Below are 23,470 nucleotides of genomic sequence, written 5' to 3'. Positions count from 1 at the left end.
GGAACAGTTTGCAAAATAAAGTTTTAAAATGCACTCTGTTAAAACAAAAAGGTTTAAACACACTCAGATCTAGAATAATTTGTCAGGGAGAGTGAAAGCAATAAAAATTAATGCACAGCTCTGCTTGGGCAGGTGCTTCCCTGAATGCATGTGAAGTACCTGCTGCTATATGCAGAAGGGTGAGCTCAGACAGGAGATTTGGGTGACAAACTGTTGGACAAGAAATACATGTGTCTGGGAGGAAGGCAGTGTTGAAGCCTACTATCCTCTGCAGTGATGATGTTCAACTAGAAATAAATGCGGGAGGTGCAACTCTAGGGTGATTGCAGCTGGGTTCATGGGTGCTGTCCTACATGGGGCAAGGCCATGCCCTGTCCCTGCCTGCCCCCTTCCAGGGCTCCCTGCACCATGCAGACACTGCCAGGGAAAATCTCCTGTAACTTTAAGGGATTTCTAGGGGGAATTTGGGTGTCAAAATAGTTTTCCAGTAATTGAAAACCTGTAGGAAACCAGTAAATGTTCTTAATTTGTTAGTTTATCTAAATATCTACATTTTAATTGCTATAACAGCCATGTGCTCAGTTTAGATGAGTCTTCCTCCTCCAAATGTGGGCTATCCAAATCAATTACATTTCTTAGGACTGATCCCAAGGAAGCAACATCTGTTTTCATCTCTTGCCTCTTCTCTTTCAGAGGTGTTCATGGCCATTTCAATGGTCAGCGCCCGTGGGCTTTGGCAGATGAGTGCATCGTGGACCTGATGGCTGATCTGGTTGGTAGGTGTGAACTACAAGAAAAACCTTTCTCTAGAAATGGAAATAAACTTATTTTAAGATGGAAAGTCCTGATACTTTGCAAGCAGAACTTAATTCCTTGTATTTTTTGTGTCTAAGTAATTTTTCTGACTGCCTAGTATGTGGCATAACATTTTAAGTCTGTAAGTGATTTAGGAGATAAATGTAGGCAATAATATATGGGCATATGCATATCAAGAAACTAATTGCAGCAAAGGGTTTCTTGGAGCATCGTAAACCACTTGGTCTAACATGTGAAGCCCTTTTAAAGGGCACTTGGCATTACAGATTCTCAGCCTCTCTCCTGGAAGTGAACCAATGAACTTTCCCTTTTGAAAAATGATTTCTACCTAGACATTTTCTGCTTTTCCTCGTTTCTTCATCACTTAAATCCAGCCTCATATTTGAGAACTGCTTATGTCAATGAAGCAGATAATTGGGGCAGGACCTGCTATTTGTAAGTTCCCATTACCCTCCTGTACTCCTCCAGGAGCCTGCGTGCTGCAGGATGTGGGCAGTAAATGCAGCTGGTTATTCTGGAGATTGAAAAGTAGCCCTGGAGACTTCTCCTGGTGAGTTTGCCAGCCACAAAAGCAATTGCCTGAGTTTGAATGCAAATTTCCTCCATCACCTCTTGCTTTGACCTGTATGCAGTTGCTGAAATAATCTTTCGTTGGGATTTCCTTCAGACTTCTCCCTATTAAAAGGGGAAGAGAAATGTTGCTGGCATAGGCTTCCACAGATCCTTTTTCTTCCCAACCCTTACAGCTGTTGTCAAGGTTAGGTTAGTAGATTCTAGTAAGATTTGGCCAATATTTCCATTTATCTCTTGAGGGTAACTGTCAATACTGACCATATAAACCATGTTATCGTTTGTTCGTTTATGCCTTCTGTAAGGAAAAATATTAGTTATGTTGACCTATTGTACGCTAGATATTGTCTTGTGTAATTTCTCCTCCAGCTATAGACAAGTGTTCAATGAGAAGGGTGTGTGTTTTCTCCTTCAAGAAAAGGTAATAGATTCTGAACAGCAGGAAAGACATTAAAGAATGTTTAACAGCAGGCTTATTTATAAATTTAATCACTAAAGCAAATGAAGGGAACATGTGCGAGCTTTCTGACTTCTCCATGAAGCTTCCTAACCAGTAGAGTATAGGAAATTATTATTGGACCATAAGTACAGAAAAACACTTATACTTGGCCTATCTGTGAAATAAATACTGAGATAACATAAATATCAGCATGGCTACACTGAGCATCACTGTGCTGCGTGGAGCAATCCTATTTGCAGTATGAAATAGAACCTGAAATGCAGATCTGTTCTTCTGTCTTCCTGGGTTCTGGTTTTGGAACTTGTTACCGTAATACCTGGTGCTCCTCAGGAGGTGAAGAAAGTGCTTTTTTTTTTGCTTTCACCACGTTCAAGGGCAAGCTCAGTGCATGTATCTCGTATGTATCACAGAATATAAAAATGTGAGAATATAAGGGTAATCTGTCAAAACGGTGGGCACAGCCGATTTAGGGGTTAGCTGATTTTTCTCTGATGTGGTCAGTCCTTTCTGGCAAGTTGATGTTTTTGTTCTGGCGGTGTAGAACTGGGGAGCTGTGGGCAGGTGGAAAAATGTCACTTGTCACACAGCTACCTTGATGAATAGTAAGGGCTTTTGGCTTGGAAACCTTGAACTTAATTAACTGGAGGGCAGTTATGAACCCCTTGTTATCACCTTTTTTGGCATCAGTTCTGCAAATATCTGCCACCGGTCTGATGGTGAAACCTGTCGCCCCACAGGGTGATGCTGTGGGCTGGGCGCTGACCTCCCCCTGGTGCCTCTTTAGCTACAACTTCAGGTTAAATGTCACTGCGGAAAGCAGAGAATCAGGCTTTTCCCCTTTGCCATTTGACCTGCAGAGGCTGCCAGCTCAGTGCATATTATTTAACTAAAGAAATATTTTGGCTGTGAGGAGAGGGAAATGAGAGCTTTGCTTAAACTTCACCAAACTTCACCTAATTTCTTGTCAGCCTCCCTATTGTTCTTTCCCCAATCTCATACAACGCCACTTTTTTATCAAATGGGTCAGACTACTCTGAACTTACGACAACTCTCTTCATTTCAAAGTGTGATACATGTATTTTAGATTTCTATGAAGATGATGATGACTGAGGTCACCCTACCAATTAACCTATTTTAGTTTTAAAAGACTTCAGTGGAAAGCTTTTTATAGTCCTGTTTTCTTCAGCAATAAAGGATGTGTCAATATCAGTTTGGATTTTGTTCTCCAGGCTTTTCTCAGGTTTGTTTAATTAAAATATATAATGTTCTTTGGGTTGAAATCTGGTCTTCAGATACACACAGCAGCAGGTTTTAGTTTAGATAGTACCTTTATAACTTTTTTCATGATCTACGGACGATATCCTTAGAAGGGAAGCCAATTAATATTTCTCAAATATTAGATACATTATAATAAGTGGCATTAATATTTACATAACAGTGAAAAGATAAAGAATAAATGTGAGGAAAATGTTTTGCTAAAATGATATTTATTATGTACTCCAGCAAGGTGTGTTCCAGCGAAGTGTGATACCAAGCGTGCATGACTTGAGTGAATTCTGAATTGCCCTTTTTGGTGACTTTAATGTAAGAGTATAAACAGAATTTTACACTCTTTTTATTCAATATTTAATATGTTATGGAAGAAGAAGAATTGTCACTTCTCACTCTAAGTAGCAGTAAGCAAAAATTATTTGAGATTTATTCAGGAATCTGCTAAAGACTGTAAAACATCTGTCCGTTTAATGGTTTATAGTGCTATAACACCTTGCTTATTAAATGCAGTCACATTTTCTTGTTCAATGAAAGTTACAGTAGTAAATATGTTGTGAAATGCAGAATCAAGGTCAGTGGAGGCCAGAGCTTTTCTCCGTGCTCACACCAAGCAGCATAACGTGGTGCTGGTAATCTCAGCTGCTCCTACCGGACTTTATTAGAACATTACAACCTTGGCAGGATCACCTTCTGATGGAACGAGATTAACTGCATAGGTGCTGCTCTACAGTGTGCACAGGTCTCTGTTGAGGGAAGACTGAGTGCTGAGCAGATTTGTAGTGACTTTGGTAAGGTTTATTTGAAATAACCAAACTGTCTTCTGAATTGGGGCCCTTAGCCCTCTTTTGAATCACTTTACAAAATGCTTTTTACTTATTCTGGTATGGATCAGGCTCTTGCCGCAGTCAGAACGCAGAAGGATGGCAGTGTCTGCCTAACACAATCATAATTGTCTCTGAAGTTGTACTTTGCGAATGCTGCTTCCTTTTATTAAAGAGGAGATTTATCAAGCAGAACATACAGGTTTTAGCCTGTCTTGGAGATACGGTATAAAGTTAGGAAATAAAGAAAGCAAACATAATTGTCTCCTGTGTGCTGGGTCTTTGAATATTGTAATAGGTTAATTGGATCATGGAAAGGTTGCTTTCTGAAACACAGTGCAGGTTATAAAGGATAACAGTTTTCCAATGACACGGATGAGGTTTGTTTTGTGGGCATGAAATTCAATAATGGAAGGCTTTTAATAAATATATAATTTACGGAAGACCAAGACTTACATGACAAATGTAGTGTCATATTTAATTTGGGATGCTAGCATGCAGCCAAAAGTGATCTACAGATTAACCATTTGTTTTATATGGAAACGGTACAGCAGGCAAAGGATTGCTCATGCAGAGTTTGCTGTGAAAGCCACAGATTTCAGAAGGCTTTTCAGAAGGAGCAGAGGGAGAAATGAGAACAATACCATTTCTTGATGCTATCCTTTTTTTCAGCCTCAAGAGTTCCATAGAAATATTAAGACTGCAAATAACACTGTTTTTGAGCTGCAATCACTCTCTAGCTGTCTTCTGTATCTGCAATAGAACAGCCACAAGGTGACCCCTTCCAGCAGCATGGAGCCTGCAGATACAATGCTATCAGAGGGAAGAAAAAGCAAAGGAGAGCAGTTTAAGTGAGGAGAAGAGCTTATTTTTCCTGCTGAAGAACTAAGTTCACTTATACCACCTTCTTCCCACAAACTTGATGAAGTTCTGAGTGTCTGGAGGAGGGAAATTATTCAGGACATTTTTCATCCCTCCTGACTTGTCCCCTGGACAGGTCCTCCAGAGTCCCTGACAGCAATTGACAGATCTTTGTCCAATACTTTCAGATTTCAGCAACACAAAGAAGGGCCACTGCATGCCTCAGTCAGAGTGGTTCTTGGCTTTTCCTGCAGTGGCAGAAGCTGAGGCCTGCCTGGCAAGGGTTTATGAAGAAACCCTTCATATTCACAGATTTCCAAGTTTTCGGGCTGTATTTCCTTGTATTGAGTTCAGCCTGTGGTTATGTCTTGCCTAGGCTGGTGAAGTCATAACTCAGTGAAGCTACACTCCATGGGATGTGGTGGGAGTGTTTCTTCCTGTGTTGGCTTCCTCTGAGGCTGGGACAAGACAAACACAGGATACACCTTTTTCTTGTGATTTCCCTTCCTCTTTTTGCCCCATCATGTTTTCCTTTCCTCTTTCTGCATCTCAGGGATGCTGCTGCCCTCCCTGCCTGCACACACTTGTCTTCATCCCTCCCTGCCCACAACCTCTTTCCACCTGCAGCAGACTCCGGCGGCGGGCGATGACCGCAGCAGCAGCACACAAGCTCATCTTCCAGCTGAAGAGGACTCAACACCCTGATTTGTCAGGGGTGAATTACTGCTTTTCAGTGACAGACATCAGGCAAAATGGAAAGAAACAAGGATTGATTTTTCTCCATATCTCAGTGCAGTGCCATGCCTTGCAGTCCCTCATTCTGCCTGAAACCTTTCACCAGTGGTTGATAAGGGTTTGCGAATTCGTTACTAAATACTTTGTAATAACAACAATTAGTTGGTACTCCATTAGCTCTGTCTGTGATTAGCTGTAGCCAAAAGGCATCTGTTATTACCCTCCCTGGGGCTACATGGGTATGGCTTCTTGCTAAGCTGCTGTATTAATAATGGCCTGCTATATTCATAGGACGTTTTTGCTAGTTGTTTTATTGGGGATGAGGTTAAGTTTGACATCACTGTAACCGCTTACAACAGATGATTGTCTCAATGTGTTTTCTTGCTTGCTTTACATGTAAACTTATGACAAAAATAAGTCTGCAAGGCTTGCTTTACGTACAGACTTATGACCTGATTTTTGTCTGTGGTATTAATGATAATAAATCTGCTAGTGCTTTGCTGGGAAATGGAAATACTTCATTGTTTTTTGTTTTCTGTGGCTGACCTGAAGAGAAATATTTTCCTGCCAGTGTGGCGTAGTGAGTCAGACAAGAAATCTTTTTTCTTCACTGTGACACCTCAAAAGTTTACTTTCTAGTCTTTAGAGAGACATTGACTCAAAACATACCTTTATTTTCTTAATGCTGTACTAGATTTCTCTGAAACTGTAAAGAAAATTCCAGCCAGTATATATATACATATATATATATTCTTTATATTTCAGGAGCCCAAAGACATGAAGTAGCCTTAATGAATGGGTTAACTGTTAATTTGCACCTCCAGATGGTATGTCTTTTACAATGTTTATTTGATGCTGTGTTGACAAATTATTCCTTCATTTGTGAATGGTGTTAACAAATATGCCTTTCCTTTATTTGTTAGCGTAAGCAAAATGTTTTGTAGGGACCTTACAAAGAAAGCACCATAATAAAGCATAACTTCTCTTAAGTCTTGGGACTTGTATCTTGAACAACGTAACGTATCAGTCCTCAGAGAGGATACTTTATTTAAAATTCACTTCTAAATAGTTGCTCAACTCTGGATTCTACATCAAATTTCAGAACTTGAGAAATGGAAGATTAATTTATAGAAATTAAAAACATATATTTTAGTCCTGTTTATATAACCATATAACAGCACAAAAAATCTGTTTGGTTTTATAAAATTGTTGCCTTAGACATGATTTTGCTATGAGCAGGTCTACTGCTGGTTATATAAAACTGTCCATGGTTCTCCAGTGCCACCGAAGTCTTGGTTCAACTGAATAGGTGAAGGTTCATGCGAAAAAAAAAAAATCTGTGTATGTATATCCTTTGGACCTAGTCCTCTGTAACAGGTCTCTGACCTTTCTCAAATTAAGACACATGAAGCAGGGGCAGGATGGGGCTCTGTGCAGCTAATTAGCCTGGCTGCTTTGCACTGAATTAGGTGCAATGCAGCCAGACTCGTGCCCCATGTAAGCAGCCCTGATGTTTTAGGGCAGGCATGGAAATCCAGTTCTTCTGTGCTGTTTGCTATGCTTCTGCTTCAGCTTGGGAGAGATGGAGTAGGGTGAAATCCTGACTTCCCTGGCCACAGTAAAGCTTTGACACTGACAATGATTCTTGTAAATGCAAATTTTCACTGTTGGATTTCTAAGCCCATTGTTATGAATCTATGAAATAGAGTATTATAACACTTTCCTACTTTGATAAATGTTGTATGGACAAAGAAGTATTTGTGATTTCTGGGGTATTCTCAGTAGTCTGCATGAAAGTAAAACAGTCTTTATTAAGTTACATACTGGGAACATCTCTCTCATCTCTGCTTTATGTACATTCAACATATCTTTTTTTTCCTGTTCTTAACAGCTATCTTTCTTTAAACCTACTCCAAGACGCTATAAAATTCTTCTAGAAGCCAGAGCCTTTCCCTCTGACCATGTAAGAAATTAATATTTCACCATATTTGTATTATTAATCATATTTTTCCAAAGAATATCAGTAGCTTGATTTGAATATTTATTAGCTCATCTTGTCCAAGTAACATTACAATAAAAAAATCTGTCAGAAGCTCTTGAGCTCAGCATATTTTACAGATCGTAGCTTTACTCCTTTTGTTCAAATAAAAAAATGTTACAAGAGGAAAAGATTGAATGGGCACATTGATTTATTAGTCTTTTTTAAAGACATTGAGCAAACTACTGACCTAAATCAACTGAAGTTGTAAATGTTTTATTAATTCTTGTTGCTGTTTTACTTTATGAAACCAAATCAATACAAATTCACAACATTAACGCTTATATATCCCCAGACAGAGATGGAAATGTTTGTTCTTAGCACTTTAGATTACTAGTTCAAACATAATTTGTCTGCTATAAAATAAGAGACAATAGTCCATGCATCACAGCTTAGAGCAAATTAATCTTTGGGTTTGTGGCCCACTGCTGCTTTATCATCAACTCCGTAAATTCATAGAAATTGATAACAAACTCGATCTCTACGGTGTAATAGAAACAACTCAAACTACTAACAAGTTTATTTGTAATGAAGGAGGCAGCATGGATGTGTAAACTCAAAATTGCCTTTATTCTAAATAATGCTCATGCTAATCATGCATTTGTTCCAGGTGCACTTGTACGTTTGGACTCCATCTTAAATGTCTATGATGCTTCAGGAAAACCCTGTGCAACTAATAACACTTTGGTTCCTGTCAAGTAATTTTGAACTATCTTATAGTATTACTTGATGATTTTATGCCATCTCCCAAACTATTATTTATTGATAAAAAAATCAGTGAGTAAGAGTTTGAAAATAACCTTAGAGTTGATAGGTCGTTTCCTCCCAGCTGTGCAGCAAATTTAAGATGTGAGGTTAGCGTGGGCCAGCATACGTGTACCTACCAAACCTCATTTGCACAAACAGCAGTGTATATGTAACAGCCTGGGATTTAGCATGTGCTACCAAGCAATGTGCAGACCAAGGACTACAGTTAAACAGCATGACCTATAGATTGTGCTGCTGTTCTCACCTTGGCTGTTATCTGTGCAAGCTTTGCTTGCTGGCGTGTAGTAAAGCACGTCCTCCAACGCATTTCCACCCTCTTTCTGCTCCATGAGCTCATCCTATAGGATTTAGGCTTTGACTTTATCCTTGCTGTCTGCTGTGAATTACATTCTAGTGTCTTTCAAACCAAAGGAAATCTAGAATGTTTTTGGAGGAGTCGGATTATCCTTTCAAGCATTAGTTTTAGTGAAAGGCAAGGCATCTGAATCCCTTTTCTGAAGTTCTGCTGTGCTTGGCAGTTTTTTCTTTTAGTTGTCTTATGTAACTACACTAACATGCTATGCACGGAAATCTCTTGCAGTATGCTGTTGAGTCCCAGCTTCGGCTTCATGGACTTGATGTGGAGAAATGCATGCTCATGATGCAGCCACGAGAGGTGGGTGAGACATAAGTCAGCTCTCCTCACTAATGCTAAGGGCAGAAGTGTGTTTTGTATGAGAGTAGTCGTATATTCCCAGGTATTTTAGTGTCTGCCTGCAGAAGATGTAGTCCATGTTCTTTATAACACTTAAATACTTATTTAGACAGATTTACGCAAGCCTTACCTAAGTTTAAATTAGGTAGAATTTGAATTGCACACTCTGTTTCTGGGTATGCTTTTTGGTATTAGAGCCCATTTTATAATTGTCTGGTTCAACTAGTGCATTTACCTTAAAAATGTTACTTTCCCCATTTTTCCTGTTTGTGAAAAGCTGACAGCATCCTGAGAGAACTACAAAAGTATAGCAGTTCATTGAGAAGCCCCAATGTCCTTTTAGTGTCCTAAGGTAAAAGATTGCCATAACGTGAACAGCATTGTGTCTTTATCAGCACAGAATAAGGGAAAGGTCTGCTTTGAGTAATATGCAATTCAGATTAACTTGAAAGATTGCCTTGCTTCACTTTTTGCAGTATTAAGAACTTTGCCACCTAACTATAAACTGATGCTGACCTTTTGCTTCTGAAATCTGAGTCATCTTGTGAGTAAAGAGCCCATTCCTGAATGCTTGATAGATTTGCAAAGATTGTTGAGATAATAACAGTTACAATACTTGCAATTCAACAGTCTTGCCCAAGCTCTTTTCAGTAACAAGTCTAATTTAATTCTAGGTTTTCACTGCCTAATTGATCCCTAGGTGGTGGTATGTTTTACATGATCCCTTGCTAGGAGGATGGGGCAGTAACTTTCCTGTAAAGAATCAAGAATGATTTTTTTTTTGGTTGAAGTTCCTCTATATTTAATGACCCTAGGTTTGGGGATTTTTGTACTTCTGATGATTTGAGACTTATTGTTTTTGAAATATAAATATGGCAGGTTTATAATAGCTTCCTGTGGGATATGGAGTTTATCAGAAAAGTACAGAGTGAAACTAATAGACAACTTTTAAGCCTCGCGAGTGTCACAAATTTCAGATGCCACATAAAAAATCATTATATATGCTGTTTTTCAGTGTAAATTAAATCTGTCTGAAATATTAAAGAGTATGAAGCATGCTAGAATATGAAGTGAATAGACACTTTAAAACTGGTACCTTCAAGATAAGTTTGCTAATGATTTTTTTGAAGTAACTTACTCATAGGCTACTTTATTGCTCTACCTTTGTATATCATTACCATGATAAGGATTTGCTTTTGATCTCCTTATGCAAGCAGCATGGCTCATGGTAAAATATAGATTATGAAATAAGAAATGACAGTTTCATTACTGTCAGAGCTGATGTAAAATGCGTGCTTTAACTTTGTTTTAGGGGGAGGAGACCTTGAGGATTGAAGACATCCTTTCTGTAATTGAGAAGGAAGGGGACTCTATTGCTGTTGTTCTGTTCAGTGGGGTGCAGTACTACACGGGCCAGCTGTTTGACATCCCCAGAATTACAAAGGCTGGCCAAGAAAAGGTAGGATTGCTCCAAACCCATCCTTTAAAAAACAATTTTAGATTGATTTTCCTTGTGAAATGTTTTAAATTTCCACTTTTCGTGGAACAAAACAGCATATGTGGAAACCTCTGGGGCTGTGATAAAAAGTAAAAGCATGCTGTGCACAAATCCTCTGGGGACTGTGCACTGCATGAAGAAAGGGCTGCGAGAGCAATCTCACAGGTGGAACTTAAGGTGTATGGAGAAATTATTCATGACTATTGACTTCTATCAGGCTTTCATGTAAAGATAGAATTTCAAGAAGTTCAATGGAGAAGAGGGAGGAGGTAATCACAGACCCAATCTTTAAAGGTTTATTTGTGCTAGATTTCTGCTTTTTGGCAGACTTTCATGATTTTCCTCCTTTCCTGTGCTCTCACCGTGGTGGTGTTTGCCCCCAGTGAGCAGGGAGGTGAGCTCCCACACAGCCAGTGATGCTCTGATTCCACAGATGAGTTTTCAGAAAACAAGCACCATGTGAGGCACATCAACGTCACAAGATGGCTGTGTTTAAGTGATGACTCAGCCTTAGGAACCTGCAGACAGTGTGTGCTATGGGCATAGCTGTAAAATGTCTTTAACTGTCTCAATTGCCTCGAGAATCCAAGAGAAAATAGTTTTTAATTGTCTTCTTATCAACTGGAGGTCACCAGACTTTCTGTAGGGGCAGCCTCTTACTGGATGTACCTTATCTAATATAAACCACCCAAGGAAAAACTTATTAGTATCACTGGGTCTTTGCAAACGAGTTAACTATTTATATTTGATATTTATCTCTTTGGGGAGTTTCCTGGCTCATATCAGGGTATACATCTTCTGTTGCTGTAGGATTGGTAGTGGAAATTTTTCTGTATATAAAAAATTCTCACTGAGCAGCGCCTGGTGACAAAATTGGTCCAAACAGTACAAAATGATACCAACTTCTTGACACAGACGCAGAAAGCCAAGGAAGAAAGAAAGGAGAGGAATTAGCTGCAGAGGCAAAAGGGTCTGTGCATTAGCTCCATGTAGCTCTAAACAACGCCCTCATGGTGCCTTTCTTTCCAGTACTTTTATTGCTAACAAGTAGTCAGAAGGCTGGGCTGAAACACTTGATGAAAGGGAAGACAGGTGATTAATAGGATGATGCCAGTCAGTGCTGTGCTCAGTCATGCTCCTGGTGGCATCAGAACTTTTGTTCAGCCACCAACACCTGTTTGTGTACTGCTTCTTCCACAACCCCCCTCTGTGAAGGGTCTAAAAAGTGACTGAAATCTTTCTCCTCTACCGTAAATTTGAACAATCTGGGGAAAAAAAACTATCACTTTATCTCCTCTCTTAAAGACGCTCACTGCACTGTGAGACACGTGATCCAAGCAGCAGAAGTGCTGTAGCTTCACTGAAGTCTATAAATGAACTCAGAGTGGCCAAGATCATGTATTCCATGGGAAAAATAGTCACCAATAATTCATTATATGGAGCAAAAATGTATTTGGTTATGTCATTTGAGACGATAACCAGGACTTGCTTTGGAGAGCTAAAAATTTCCATAGGGCAATGCAAATAAAAATGTTAACTCATGCAGGAGGGAGCGTGGGCTGCGGAGTCCCCATGAATGCCTCCTCATGGATGTAGACACAAACTTTGCGCACCTATACAGAAACTGTATCGTCTTACTAAAGAGGAGAGCCATTTCAGACAGCAGCTCAGTCCCCCAGCAGGCCCAGATAGATGTCAAATGCCTGTTTCCACGTCCGTGCCTGTTAGAAGCACCATGGGTGCAAGTGAATCTCCTCTTCCAGAGATATTTCAAAAAGGAAGGAGAAGAAATAAAGTATTTCAATTAACCAGTTTGTGGTTAGTGCATGTAGGACTAGGATCCAGGTAAATTCATGACCTGAAATGTCTAAAGTGTATTTAAAGAAAAGTAATTCAGCCTTGAAGATCCTTATGAACATCCTTATGAATTCTGCTCTCTGGGTTAAGTGATATTTGTTTACACAAAACCACTATATAACATAACATACTGTTACATCACACTTAAAAAAAATCTTCATATTGCAAATATTTACTTGAGCAGCTATTAAATCAGCAATTCATGAAAAGTTTGTTGTGTTAATAGCGGTGGGAGGTTTTCCTGTATCCTGCTGCTTCTTGGTCTTGGATTCTGGTTACAAAAGAGCAAAGTGTTGGGTCTTCATAAGAAATTGGCTCTTCTCTTCTGTTCCCTTATGACATATTACTATTTTTGGTTATGGAAAGAAGTCCTGATGAACTATTTTACAGTCGTTAAGAAGTGAGGTGCAAAGGGAGCAGGTACTGTTAATCTCTCTAAATAAAAGTTACCTGAAATTTTCTGCATTTAATTTTGTGAAAAATTTTGCTGTACATCCAAATGAGCCCCATGTTTGGAGTGCAATGCTAGGAAATTTTTGGCTAGGTCTGAATGCTGATGCTTCTGTCCATGTCTTACCAGAGCAAGGACAGCTCAATTCCTTGCAGTCTGTAGTTGTCAGTGAGCTGTCCTGGAAGCAAGGAGCACCTTGGTCCCTTACTGATGATTGTTCCTTAGTCCTTCTGTGTAAATATAGGCACTTATATTACTTTAACAGTGGCAATCAGCACAGATCTTGCGTATGTGAGGCAGTAAACATAATGATACTGGGATTTCGTCTGTCTTGACTTATAATAAGCTATTTCTTAAAGTCTTTTCCATGTGCTGCTTGGAGCAGACCTTTGCTTTTATTCCTCTCCCCTGCCCCAGTTTGGACTAATTGGGGAATATTTTGAGCATTTAGGACCCAGTGCCCTTCCTCAGTGGAGACAGTGTAGTTTGCTGTGCAGATGTTTCTTCAAAAGCTAACTCAATGGCTGAAGGGGAAATCCAGATGCCATGCAGCGGACTGAGAAGAGCTAGCTGCACGGGGGTTTAATTTGTCTGATATCCAGTCCTGTTTTTGTCTTGAGGCTGACAAGCTTTCAGGACACTAACTTTGTGAGCTTGAAGACCACATCTCCTTCTAGAGCTTCTGGGCATGATGAAACCAGCAGTGGTTAAAATGACTATTATAAACGAGATATTAATACAGAATGGCTGAAGTCCTTAAATTTACATTACAAGAGGGATATGCCTGAGAAGTCATATTCACAGGAAAAAAAACCACAAGGCTCTCCTTACTGGTGATGAAGGGTAGTGAATGACCCCATGCCCCTGAGCAGAAGAAACACGGCTGGGGAGAGCTGACAAGCAAGAAACCGAGAAGGGGACAGTGCAAGGTAGAAGTGTCATTTGAGGAGGAAAAAGAATTGCTAGTCAACTAGTGTAGCAGAGAGGAAAGTCCTACACCGGTGGTCTTAATTGTAATGTACAATGGAAATAAAATTCTGCAGTGCTGTACCCTATCAGGGCTTGGCTAGAGGTCTGAGCTGCAAGCTCTGGAGGTCTGGAAAATGTCCTAGGATTCTTGAGGTCAATCATTTATGAATTAAGTTACTGATTTCCTTTTACATTTTTTAAGCTAATTTCCTAAGTTCTCTATGTATGTTAAGATTCCTTCCAGAGTGAAAGCTCTGCACATAGACAGCTTCATTAAGTCATTAAATATTAAATGAACTAAATTAAGCTTGAAAAATTACCTCAGGCTATTTTTCCGTCTTAGGTCTCTCAGATAAATCAAAATTACAGTGTATTGTGTGAGAGACTCATCAGCACGCTGAAGAGGATGTAACAGTTTTCCTTGTTTCATATTTTTGTGCTTGCTGGAGAGGATGGAGGGGGCTGAATCGTTTTATTCTCCTGTCAGTGAAGAAATGGCTGACTTCTAGGAGACTCTAGCTCTCAAATGCAATTTTCATTTCATAAGTTGTATTATACTTTCCACTGTCTCTGTACGTATGTAAAGTATTTTAATCTCCTGAGTCCCAGTAGGAAGAGCTTTAAGATCCTTCATCTTCATTTCTTTTCCTGCCTCTCTCTAAATGTCCCAGCTTTGCTTGTGTGAAGCTGTCATTTCTCTCCCTCTCTCCAAATGTCATTGTCCATGCTGAGTTGTTACCTGCTGGTTAGCAGCAGCTACCCAAGACTCTTTGCAGAAATGACTTTTAGATATTAGAATAAAACAGAAGAGGCAGGGGAGAGCACATGTCCTCTTCCTTGCCCATAGCAGATGGAGAGCTCTGTTTTCCCCCAGCTTGGGGAAGCAGTGTTCCCACGCAGCCCCTGTTCTATGTGGCTTGCGCAGGGAGAGCCGTTTCAGTTTGTTTTACTTTTTTCATGCAATCTGTGTGGCTAAACATTTGCTGTTCACACAACTCGTGCCAGACGCCTTCCCAGGAAAGCAAAGCACTAACATCCTTTTGCAGATGATGGCTTGAACAAAACACTAGTGGGCTTTTCTGTAGTGATGTGGAAAACCTGTCTGGACCAAACCAAGATTTTCAGGCTCATGAAGTTTAACAGTGCCCTGTAGGATTTATCAAGCAATTTCAAATCAGTGGGGAGCTGCTAAAAGGTCTCAAATATATCCCATGTGTGGCATGTTGGTGGCTGTCCTGTTTGAGGGCTACAGTTGCATGGTGTTGGTGCAAGACAACCCTTGCCAGCCAGTGTCAATGTCCACCACTCCTACAACAAACCACTGGTTTTCGTTTGTTTTAATTTTGTTCATGTGCTGCCAGATGCATACATTCTCCAAGACTCCTAATGCATTACAGTTTTCCTGTTTTCCACTGAATCCAGTGAATCTCTCATAACAGTTTTTCTAAAAAGTTTGTGTGGGACATACGTATGAAGGTAAATCTGTCAATGTTTAAATCCAGAAAACTGATGTGTTGAAGCTAAGGTAATGTCTTAAATTTTCTTATTCAGTAGCAGGTTGGCTTTAGTAGCTTATTTGTCTGAACCAAAGCCATTTCATTTCTGGATGAGAGCATGCTCATGGGCATTCAGTGTGCTTCAGCTTCGCCATTTCTGTTGATTTGGCTTAACTTGCTCCTCAGTGTCTCCATGAGGACAAAAACATAGACGGTGTGAAGGCTGGAATATTTATTTGAACTTTGGTTCTGTTTAATAGCAAATGTTTATATTGTGCAACCTCTACAGCAGTGAGTTTTCTTCCTATCACTTTGGGGGGTGAATTCTCAAGCTAACTTAATGCCTCCACTAGAATTAGTGTCACATCTTAAAATGCTGCTTAATTCAAATCGTTAACTATCTTATACGGAAGATTAAATATACCGAAGTATTGTTTAAATAATTTAGCTCAGACTCCCTTCGTGCAAGAAACAGCAAGAGATTCTTAAAAAAAAAAAAAACAAAACAAAACTTTTTTTTATTATTAGATGCTGTTTTTTCTGAAGCCTGTGCTCTCACTCTTATTCCTACCATGCTGTTTGCAAGCTGACTGTTTGTGTTTTTTTAAAGCAAAATGCAAAATAGCATTTTATTTGTAGTCCAGGCACAAAAGGCAGTTTCATTTATCTGTCCTTAAATAAATAGCAAAGACATGAAGACTTTTTTAGTTTAAAAAATGCTGCCATCCAGTGGCAATTTTGTATGTAAAACTGCTACTTTGTGATCTATGCCTCTGTAGTGCTTATTTTTTTTTTTAGTGCCCTACACAAGTTGTGGTATCAAAAATACATCACTTTTAATGGAGAAATGGCAATGTATCTGAAAATTTTAGGGACAAATACACAAGTCCTTAAAAATCCACGTGTTGCATAGGATGTTGATCCTCAGAGTTTGGAAACTGGGGGGCAAAAGGAACCTTAAGCGTAAGTACAAAGTAAAATTGAATGTTACTTTGTGAATAGTGTTGGTATGTATTTTACTTTTCTGTTTTGCTGGCTAGGACTTGTCATGTAATACAATTTATTGAAATATTGTCTTCATTCTGAATACTTATTTCGAGTAATTCCACTTTACTGAATAAGAAAAAAACTTGGGAATCTAAATCATATCCAAGTGTCCTTGAAGACAAGGCCATAAAACAATTCATGATTCTAAACTTTATGGAATAGAAATCTTGCTTCTAGTTAAAATTAATGAAGGATGGAATCAATAACATGCCTGACTAGAGAACAATGTATACAGCTCTAAATATACTTTTTCAAAATAATTTTAGTAACGATAATTTTGGTAAGTAGCATATTAAATATCTCTTTCCTGCAGGGTTGCTTTGTTGGATTTGATCTGGCTCATGCTGTTGGGAACGTAGATCTTCATTTGCATGACTGGGGAGTAGATTTTGCCTGCTGGTGCTCCTACAAGGTAAAATGAATTCATTGTTCGAGATTTTCTGTGATCTCATTTATGTGATGGGTCACCAAACAGGTAAAATGAAAAGAGCTGAGCTGTTGATCAAAGCTTGGGCTGAATGTTGTGGCTGCTGGTTCAAAGAAAGAGATGGACGCTGGCTTTAGTAGTGGTTTTGTTATAAGAAGTTAGAAAAGATACTAGTGGTAATTTTTTGTTTGACCTGTAAAGTCTTGTGTGTATTAGTGGGTGGATGCTAGTGGTGGCTGAACATCTGCTGTGATATTCATACTGATCTGTGGTCACAGTATTAAAGGCTCTCCTCTTACTTACCACTTGGGAAAAATTTTGTAGTTATGCGATTTTCATAAATGACCTCTAAATATGAAAACATCTTTGTCTAAACACAATTTTAGATCATATAATAAGGTATCTTTTAGTTTTCTTCAATTTATTTTGAGATTAAGAAACAATAGGCACAGTTAGGTGAATTGTTTGGCATATACATATCGTGATATTGCTTCAGCCTTTTTTCTTCTAGACTTCAAATATCATATGTAAACCACGAATATTTTCAGAACTAATCTGCAAAAATGCATCTGCTTATACCTACATTAACACTTTGAGACAGATGTTAAGATCTCCAGTTAGAAAAAATGAGAAATATTGAAATTTGTCTGTTTTATAGAGCAGGGTGAGGGAAGAAAAGCTCTGTTACAGATAATGAGCACACAAAAAATGCTTACGTGATGATTTTTTCTTTACAGTATTTAAATTCTGGAGCAGGAGGCCTAGCTGCTGCCTACATTCATGAGAAGCATTCCCAGAGTATTAAACCAGCGTAAGTTTATTTCTAAACACATTCAAAAGGGGCTGTGAAAGTACATAGCAGTCTCAGTCACAGACTAGTTATATGTATGCATGTATATACATATGTTTATATGGACAGATGCAGAAGAAATTCCTTGCTTCAAAGAAAACTCAGACTAATGTTTGTTGCTGAGTTATTGCCTTAATGAAAAGGGTAGTGCAAGTTTAAATAACTTGGTTATCTGATTTTTGTTAGCTCAGAAGGGTTATTTTATGCTAACTTTGCTATATTTTGAAATTGTTAATGTATGTGCTCACATCTTAAATAATTTCCTCCTTGAAGTCTACTATCTGTTCTAAACTAAGTATAATCATAAAAGAGAATGCTTATAATATTAAAAATAAGTAACCCAAATCATGCCTGTGAGACTGTTTAATGTAAAGAGAATGCTTAACATCTTCCTTTAAAAATGGATTTTTTAAAATCATTGAAGTCTCTGATGGTGAACAAAATCAAAGACAATTTCAACTCTGTCTAATAGCTCTTTAATACTGGCATGTTTTCATTAAAATTATATCTACCAGTAAAGCTAGGAAGCATTACGTGGAGATCTGTGTTCTCAAAGACTTTATAATCCATGAAAAGCTGTGCTGAGAACTGAGGTTAGCTGCATTAAAAAACAACTACCTGTTGTTTAGGACGTTATATGTCTGTGCTCGATGTATATTAAGAACAGTAGGATTAGTACTTTTAATGCATTGACAAATGTAAACACATTCTGGCTGTAATCTTTGGAGAAATTGCTGGCACTTGCTTTTATTTTAGCTTGAGGAAGGCAAACTAAATCAGGTTTCAGAGAGAAATAATATTATAATAAGCAGCTTCACTGCACTATTTGCTGGTTTCAGACTGTCTAGACTCCCAGGAGATAACAGAATAACGCTGATAAGTTCTTCTCAGTCACCCATAACAGAAAACTCATTAGGATGACATATGACCTGCTGTGAGCCGATTCGATCCTCACATATTCCAAATACCTGGATATTTCTTCTGGAAAGGTATCTGCTGCTTCTCCCTCAGGTGCAGGAGTTGGTCTCATGGCCAAACCTCTGGGCCATGGCTGTGGGGAGCAGGGAAGATGCTGGGCAGTGTGGAAAAAAGAGGGCCAGCCAGAAATCACAGAATAGCAATAGGAGGAATGAAAAAAAAATCAAGGACTTAGAGTATTTCTTTCCCCTTGATGAAATTTTGAAACTTCAGTGAGGGCACTAGCTTGGTATTGTAGGTAAGGGCTTAAATTAGTTTTTCCTGAACTTGCTTCTTCATACATAGTCATTAACTTGTGTATTGGATCTGGATGCTGAATGACTTAAATACAAATGCCTGTATGAAATAGTTTTGTTTTTCTCCAGCCTGGGACCCAATTAAGAATATATTTTCAAACTCCCTGCATAGACCCTTTGCATTATTTAATCATAGCTATTTCATATTTTCTGAGATTTGATAATCACTCATCAAATTGTTTGTAGTTAATATGCCCTGTTTGCATGGCTTTTCTTTCTTTTCCACATCAACCAGCCATTTCAGGTCTCCAGATAAGACAGTGAGACAAAGGAGAATTTGTCTATGTCAAAGTATTCAATTTTATAGCTGATTTAAATGCAGAGCAATTTGCTATATGTTGTACAATCAAATAGAGTGGAATTTAACTGCTCTGGAAGTTGCAGCATTTATGTTGTATCTGAAAAAACGTCTTTGGCTGTCATCTGAATCAAGGATGACACCCAGTGGCCAGACAACTTCATTTAAAAACAGGAGCACCAAACACCGTTTCTTTGCATCCCAGCCCACACATAAGCAGCTAATTAAATTCCAGTCTGGTTGATAGCCTTTTGTCATATAAACCACCTGAAATATTGTTTTTAACTCATGATCAGTATTATGCAAGTCACTTTACCCACCTGTATAGATTTCCTTAATTTGTTTCATCCTTCATATTTTCTGCAAGTTATTGACTGGGTAGTTATTTTTATATTGGATTAATATATTGTATTTTAATATAAAAATGTATGTTCTGACCATAATTCAGAGAGGCAAACCTGCAACGTTTGCCAAGTGCCTTTTCCTATTACTTTGCTGGGGCAAAAAGGACTTAGGTACTTATTGAAAACTAAACAGCTTAATCCAAATTTTTTATTTAACAGCCTCAAGCCCGGCTACTGCCTTTCATCAAAGACACTTGGGCTTGTTTTTTTTTTTAAGTTCTCTGATTTCCATAAGTGTATTTTTTTTTCTCATGTCAAGTCTTGCTAATGTAAATATTGTAAGCAAATGGGTGTTTGTGCTTAAACTATGCCCAGTTTTAGAAATGGGGTGCCCTCCAGCTTCTCTCCACAGGTGCTGCTCCATCCAGAGCCAGCTCCCTGGACTACAAAACACTTTTCTGCTTTTTTTTCTAATGCACCTGGAGCTGTGCATAGAGATATTAACTTATTAGCCTTATCACCAGCAACTAGGACCGTGCCAGAACTGGTCTGTGCTTTGAGTCTATAGACTGAGGTTGTGGCAGCCCCTGTGTTTTGTAGCTCTGAAACAAGCAACCCCAAACCAGTGTTATGCAGCCATACCATGTGTCACGTCCCAACAGACAAAAATCAGCATGGATTCCACTTCAATGTATTCATGCACAAGCTTCCCACAAGCTCGTTTGAAACCAGCAATTCACCGGTTAGGAAAAACCATTTGTGCCCAAGAGTAAGCTTTGATCGTTAGGACTGAAGGCCAGAAGATGGAGGCTATGGACAGCACAGGCTCTTCTGCTCTCCTCTGTGTCACTGCAAACATTTTCCTGCGCTCTGGCTTAGCTTAGCTTAGGTATGGTCCTCTAATTCACTGCAAGGGCCATGGGTCTAAAAGTTACATGTTGTAACCATCCTAATTAATATCTGTACCTGAATGTGCTGAGCAGTCCTTCACTAGTCCGCTATCTTTCTTTCCACAGCAGTAAAACTGAATCAATCTGACATATAGGGGTCCCATATATCCCTATTCTCTCATGATCTCAGCTCCTCTGAGGTATATTTTAATATTCGAATAGCTCTTTTTAATACCTGTTCTATATATGACAGTGCAATATATTCTTGACTAATTATGCTAGAGCAATTTTTCACTTGGAGGAGACCTGGACAGAGCAGAGCTATGAAACACTACTGACACACTTTGGCCAGTGGCTGCAGATTGATCCTGAGCCACCAAATTTCCGTGTAAATTCAGCTGGGTTGCAGAGGGGAGACTTCCAAGAGACAGCGCTAAGGTGACAGAATAATAGTGATAATCAGCTTGAGTCACGTTTTGGGTTCAAGAACAATTATTTTTTTCTGCTGCTCAATTTCTTCATTTGTATATATATATATATATATATATAAAAGATAAAACTTGCTAAGTAAGTTACCTACAAAGAAATGTGAAAGTTGGTGAGGACCTGGGATAGATGTCACAGCAGAAGTCAGGTATTCGTAGCAGTGTATCTGCAGCTGTAAATGCACAGTGAGTTTAACCCTGCTGTCAGCTGGCATAAGGGATGGGAGGGGACAAACTCACAGAGTCCTGAGATAGGAGAAGAAAAAAGTCCTAGTTTAATCCCTGTAAGAAAAAGTAAGGCACAATTTTAAAAGATGAAAGGGAAATAAATGTATGTAAAGCAGTCAGGAGAATAATGGATAAGCCTTGGCAGAGGATTAAATGAAAGTTGTACATAGTCTAGTGTTTAAAGCAAAAGGATTTATAAAGACTTTAGCACAGACTAGAGCAGGTAGAGTTTAAAAAGTTTTGATGTGAAGAAGTGCTGCGTGTGCAGGAAGCAGCTGATGTCCAAATAACATGTCGGCTTTTGCTATAAGATAAAAAAAAAAAATGTTATCAAAGAAGAAACAAAGGTAACTATTTCATAGTGGCTTTGAGGACAAGGTATCTTCAGACAAATTCTTCATACACAGAGGTGAGATGTCAATTTCTATTAGATCACACTTCTTTTGGACTTCATGGTCCCAATGAAAATACCAGAGCAAAAATGGCTTCTTTACTGAGACCTGCGTGTCTTTTTGGTACGTGAACTTTTGCACTGGTATGAGGAAAAAGAAGTAAAGCTGCTCTTGGTTAAAATATTCCTAGGTATAATAGACTGAGATGGGCCAATTCTCAGTGACCCTTGGAGTCTATCGTATCTGACTATCTTAGCATTACTGAAAACTTTAACTGAACAGAGCACCCTGGCCTGGCTAAGAGGAGGATCTGGAGAAGCAATACTGAGACTTCTAGGAAGCTGCACACAATGCAGCAAAGTGGAAAGTCAGTGATCACAGAAGAAAGTGTACGCGCTGCTGTGTGCAGAAGGATTTGTCACTGGTCCCAGTGCACTCAAATTGTGGGGTAATGTATAGGCAAGCTATTCGTGGAGCGTAACACGTGTCCCTGGAGTGCATAAAGTATCCTGTATTAAGGTAGAAATGAACTGTTTCTTTGCCAGGGAGATGAGAGCAATTTAGCTCCTTGAGCTAATTTAGAAACCAAAAGTTAAAATCTCCCTTGGGAAAAGACTGTTTAGGAATAAAGGCATTGGCTAATTAGGCTTAATTGCATTGTCTTGGGACAAGTGATTTATTAGGCCAATCTAGACCCATGATGGGCCTGCAGGGGTGTGTTCTTGGATTCACCAACTGAATGGCAAATATCCAAGAGCATTTTTTAACTTTGGAATGAGTCTTTGGGACAAAAAGAGAGGTTAATGTTCATTCACATCTATTTCCATTTTCATCATTTCAGCTCTGTACGTCCTTTTATGTTGCTTTCATGATTGTCTCCTTGTTCTTTGTCAAGCATTTCTCTCTATCTTCCTTCAAATCCTCCCTTGTAATTAAGCTGCATCTTCAAGCAGCCTTGCTTCCTTTCTCATTATTCATAATCTTCTCATTCTCCTCCCTGAAGGTGTTCCATTATGTTGTGTCATCTTTGTCTTAGTTGGATTTTAAGATCCGTGAGAGAGGAGCTCTCCCCCTTGTAAATTCAAGGGACCATGTGCAAATAAATCTGCTGTATGTCAAGTCTGCATCACTTACAGCATAGCTGGAGTGCGTGTGAAAGTAATGTGCTGTTGTCATCCCCTTTGTCCTCCCATGCTGCACAATTTACTATAAGTTTTGAAAACTTAATCTTTACAATGGAGTATGTGGAAAATCAGATGTGGTTCCGGTTAAATTTCTCAACTATAGTAATTCTAACAAGTATGGTGATGGACTGGTATCTGCTCTTGATGCCTACTCTGTAGGCATCAAAACACTGAAATAAGCAAAGATAAACAGGCAAGTATAAGAACTTAGCTTCTGTGAGTCATATCTTCTCTCAAATAGTATTTATAGCATTGGTGGTTTTGGCTGCAGACATCTGCAGATAACTTGCAGGCAGATTCGGGGATTTTATGTATATTTAAATCTTTGCCTGACAACTTGCTCTTTCGTTTGTCCAAAGCTCCAACAACAATATGAAAAAATGTATTTTCAAGCATTTTTCTCACAGCCTTTTTTTTTTTTTTTGGCTGAGGCTGGTCAGACTCTTGCAGGTCTTTATGGTATTCATTCTCCAGCAATAGTTTATATGATAGACCTCAGCCAATTCAAATTTCTTTTGCATCTCTCTTTCTGGACCATGCTGGCAGGACATAAACCACTCAGTCTGCTCTGCCATGGCCCCTTCCCACTCCTACCCTTGGAAGCGAGAGGGAAGTGGCTGCGTTCCTCAGACATGCGATTTCCCATCTGCAGCCTGAAGCTTTTCTCATCAGATGGTGTAAGACACAACTGCTCGAACACATGAAAGGAACCCAACACGCTTAGGCTGATGGAAAGGTGAATGTA

The 23,470-nt window shown here is 39.0% G+C and overlaps 1 protein-coding gene across 1 annotated transcript in view; it reads left to right on the top strand.

The window, feature by feature from the left end:
- Window positions 1-23,470, top strand: part of KYNU (kynureninase) — a 59,887-nt gene that overhangs the window by 18,268 nt on the left and 18,149 nt on the right. The window contains exons 4-10 of the mRNA XM_083841124.1: window positions 694-776; window positions 6,301-6,362; window positions 7,427-7,498; window positions 8,922-8,996; window positions 10,348-10,494; window positions 16,667-16,765; window positions 17,518-17,591. Coding sequence (XP_083697250.1) covers window positions 694-776; window positions 6,301-6,362; window positions 7,427-7,498; window positions 8,922-8,996; window positions 10,348-10,494; window positions 16,667-16,765; window positions 17,518-17,591 — 612 coding nt within the window. The remainder of the gene's footprint in view (window positions 1-693; window positions 777-6,300; window positions 6,363-7,426; window positions 7,499-8,921; window positions 8,997-10,347; window positions 10,495-16,666; window positions 16,766-17,517; window positions 17,592-23,470) is intronic.

The sequence above is a fragment of the Anser anser genome (genome assembly GCF_964211835.1).
Source record: "Anser anser genome assembly, chromosome: 6".
Classification (NCBI taxonomy): Eukaryota; Metazoa; Chordata; class Aves; order Anseriformes; family Anatidae; genus Anser; species Anser anser.
This window is presented reverse-complemented; position numbering and strand designations above follow the sequence as displayed.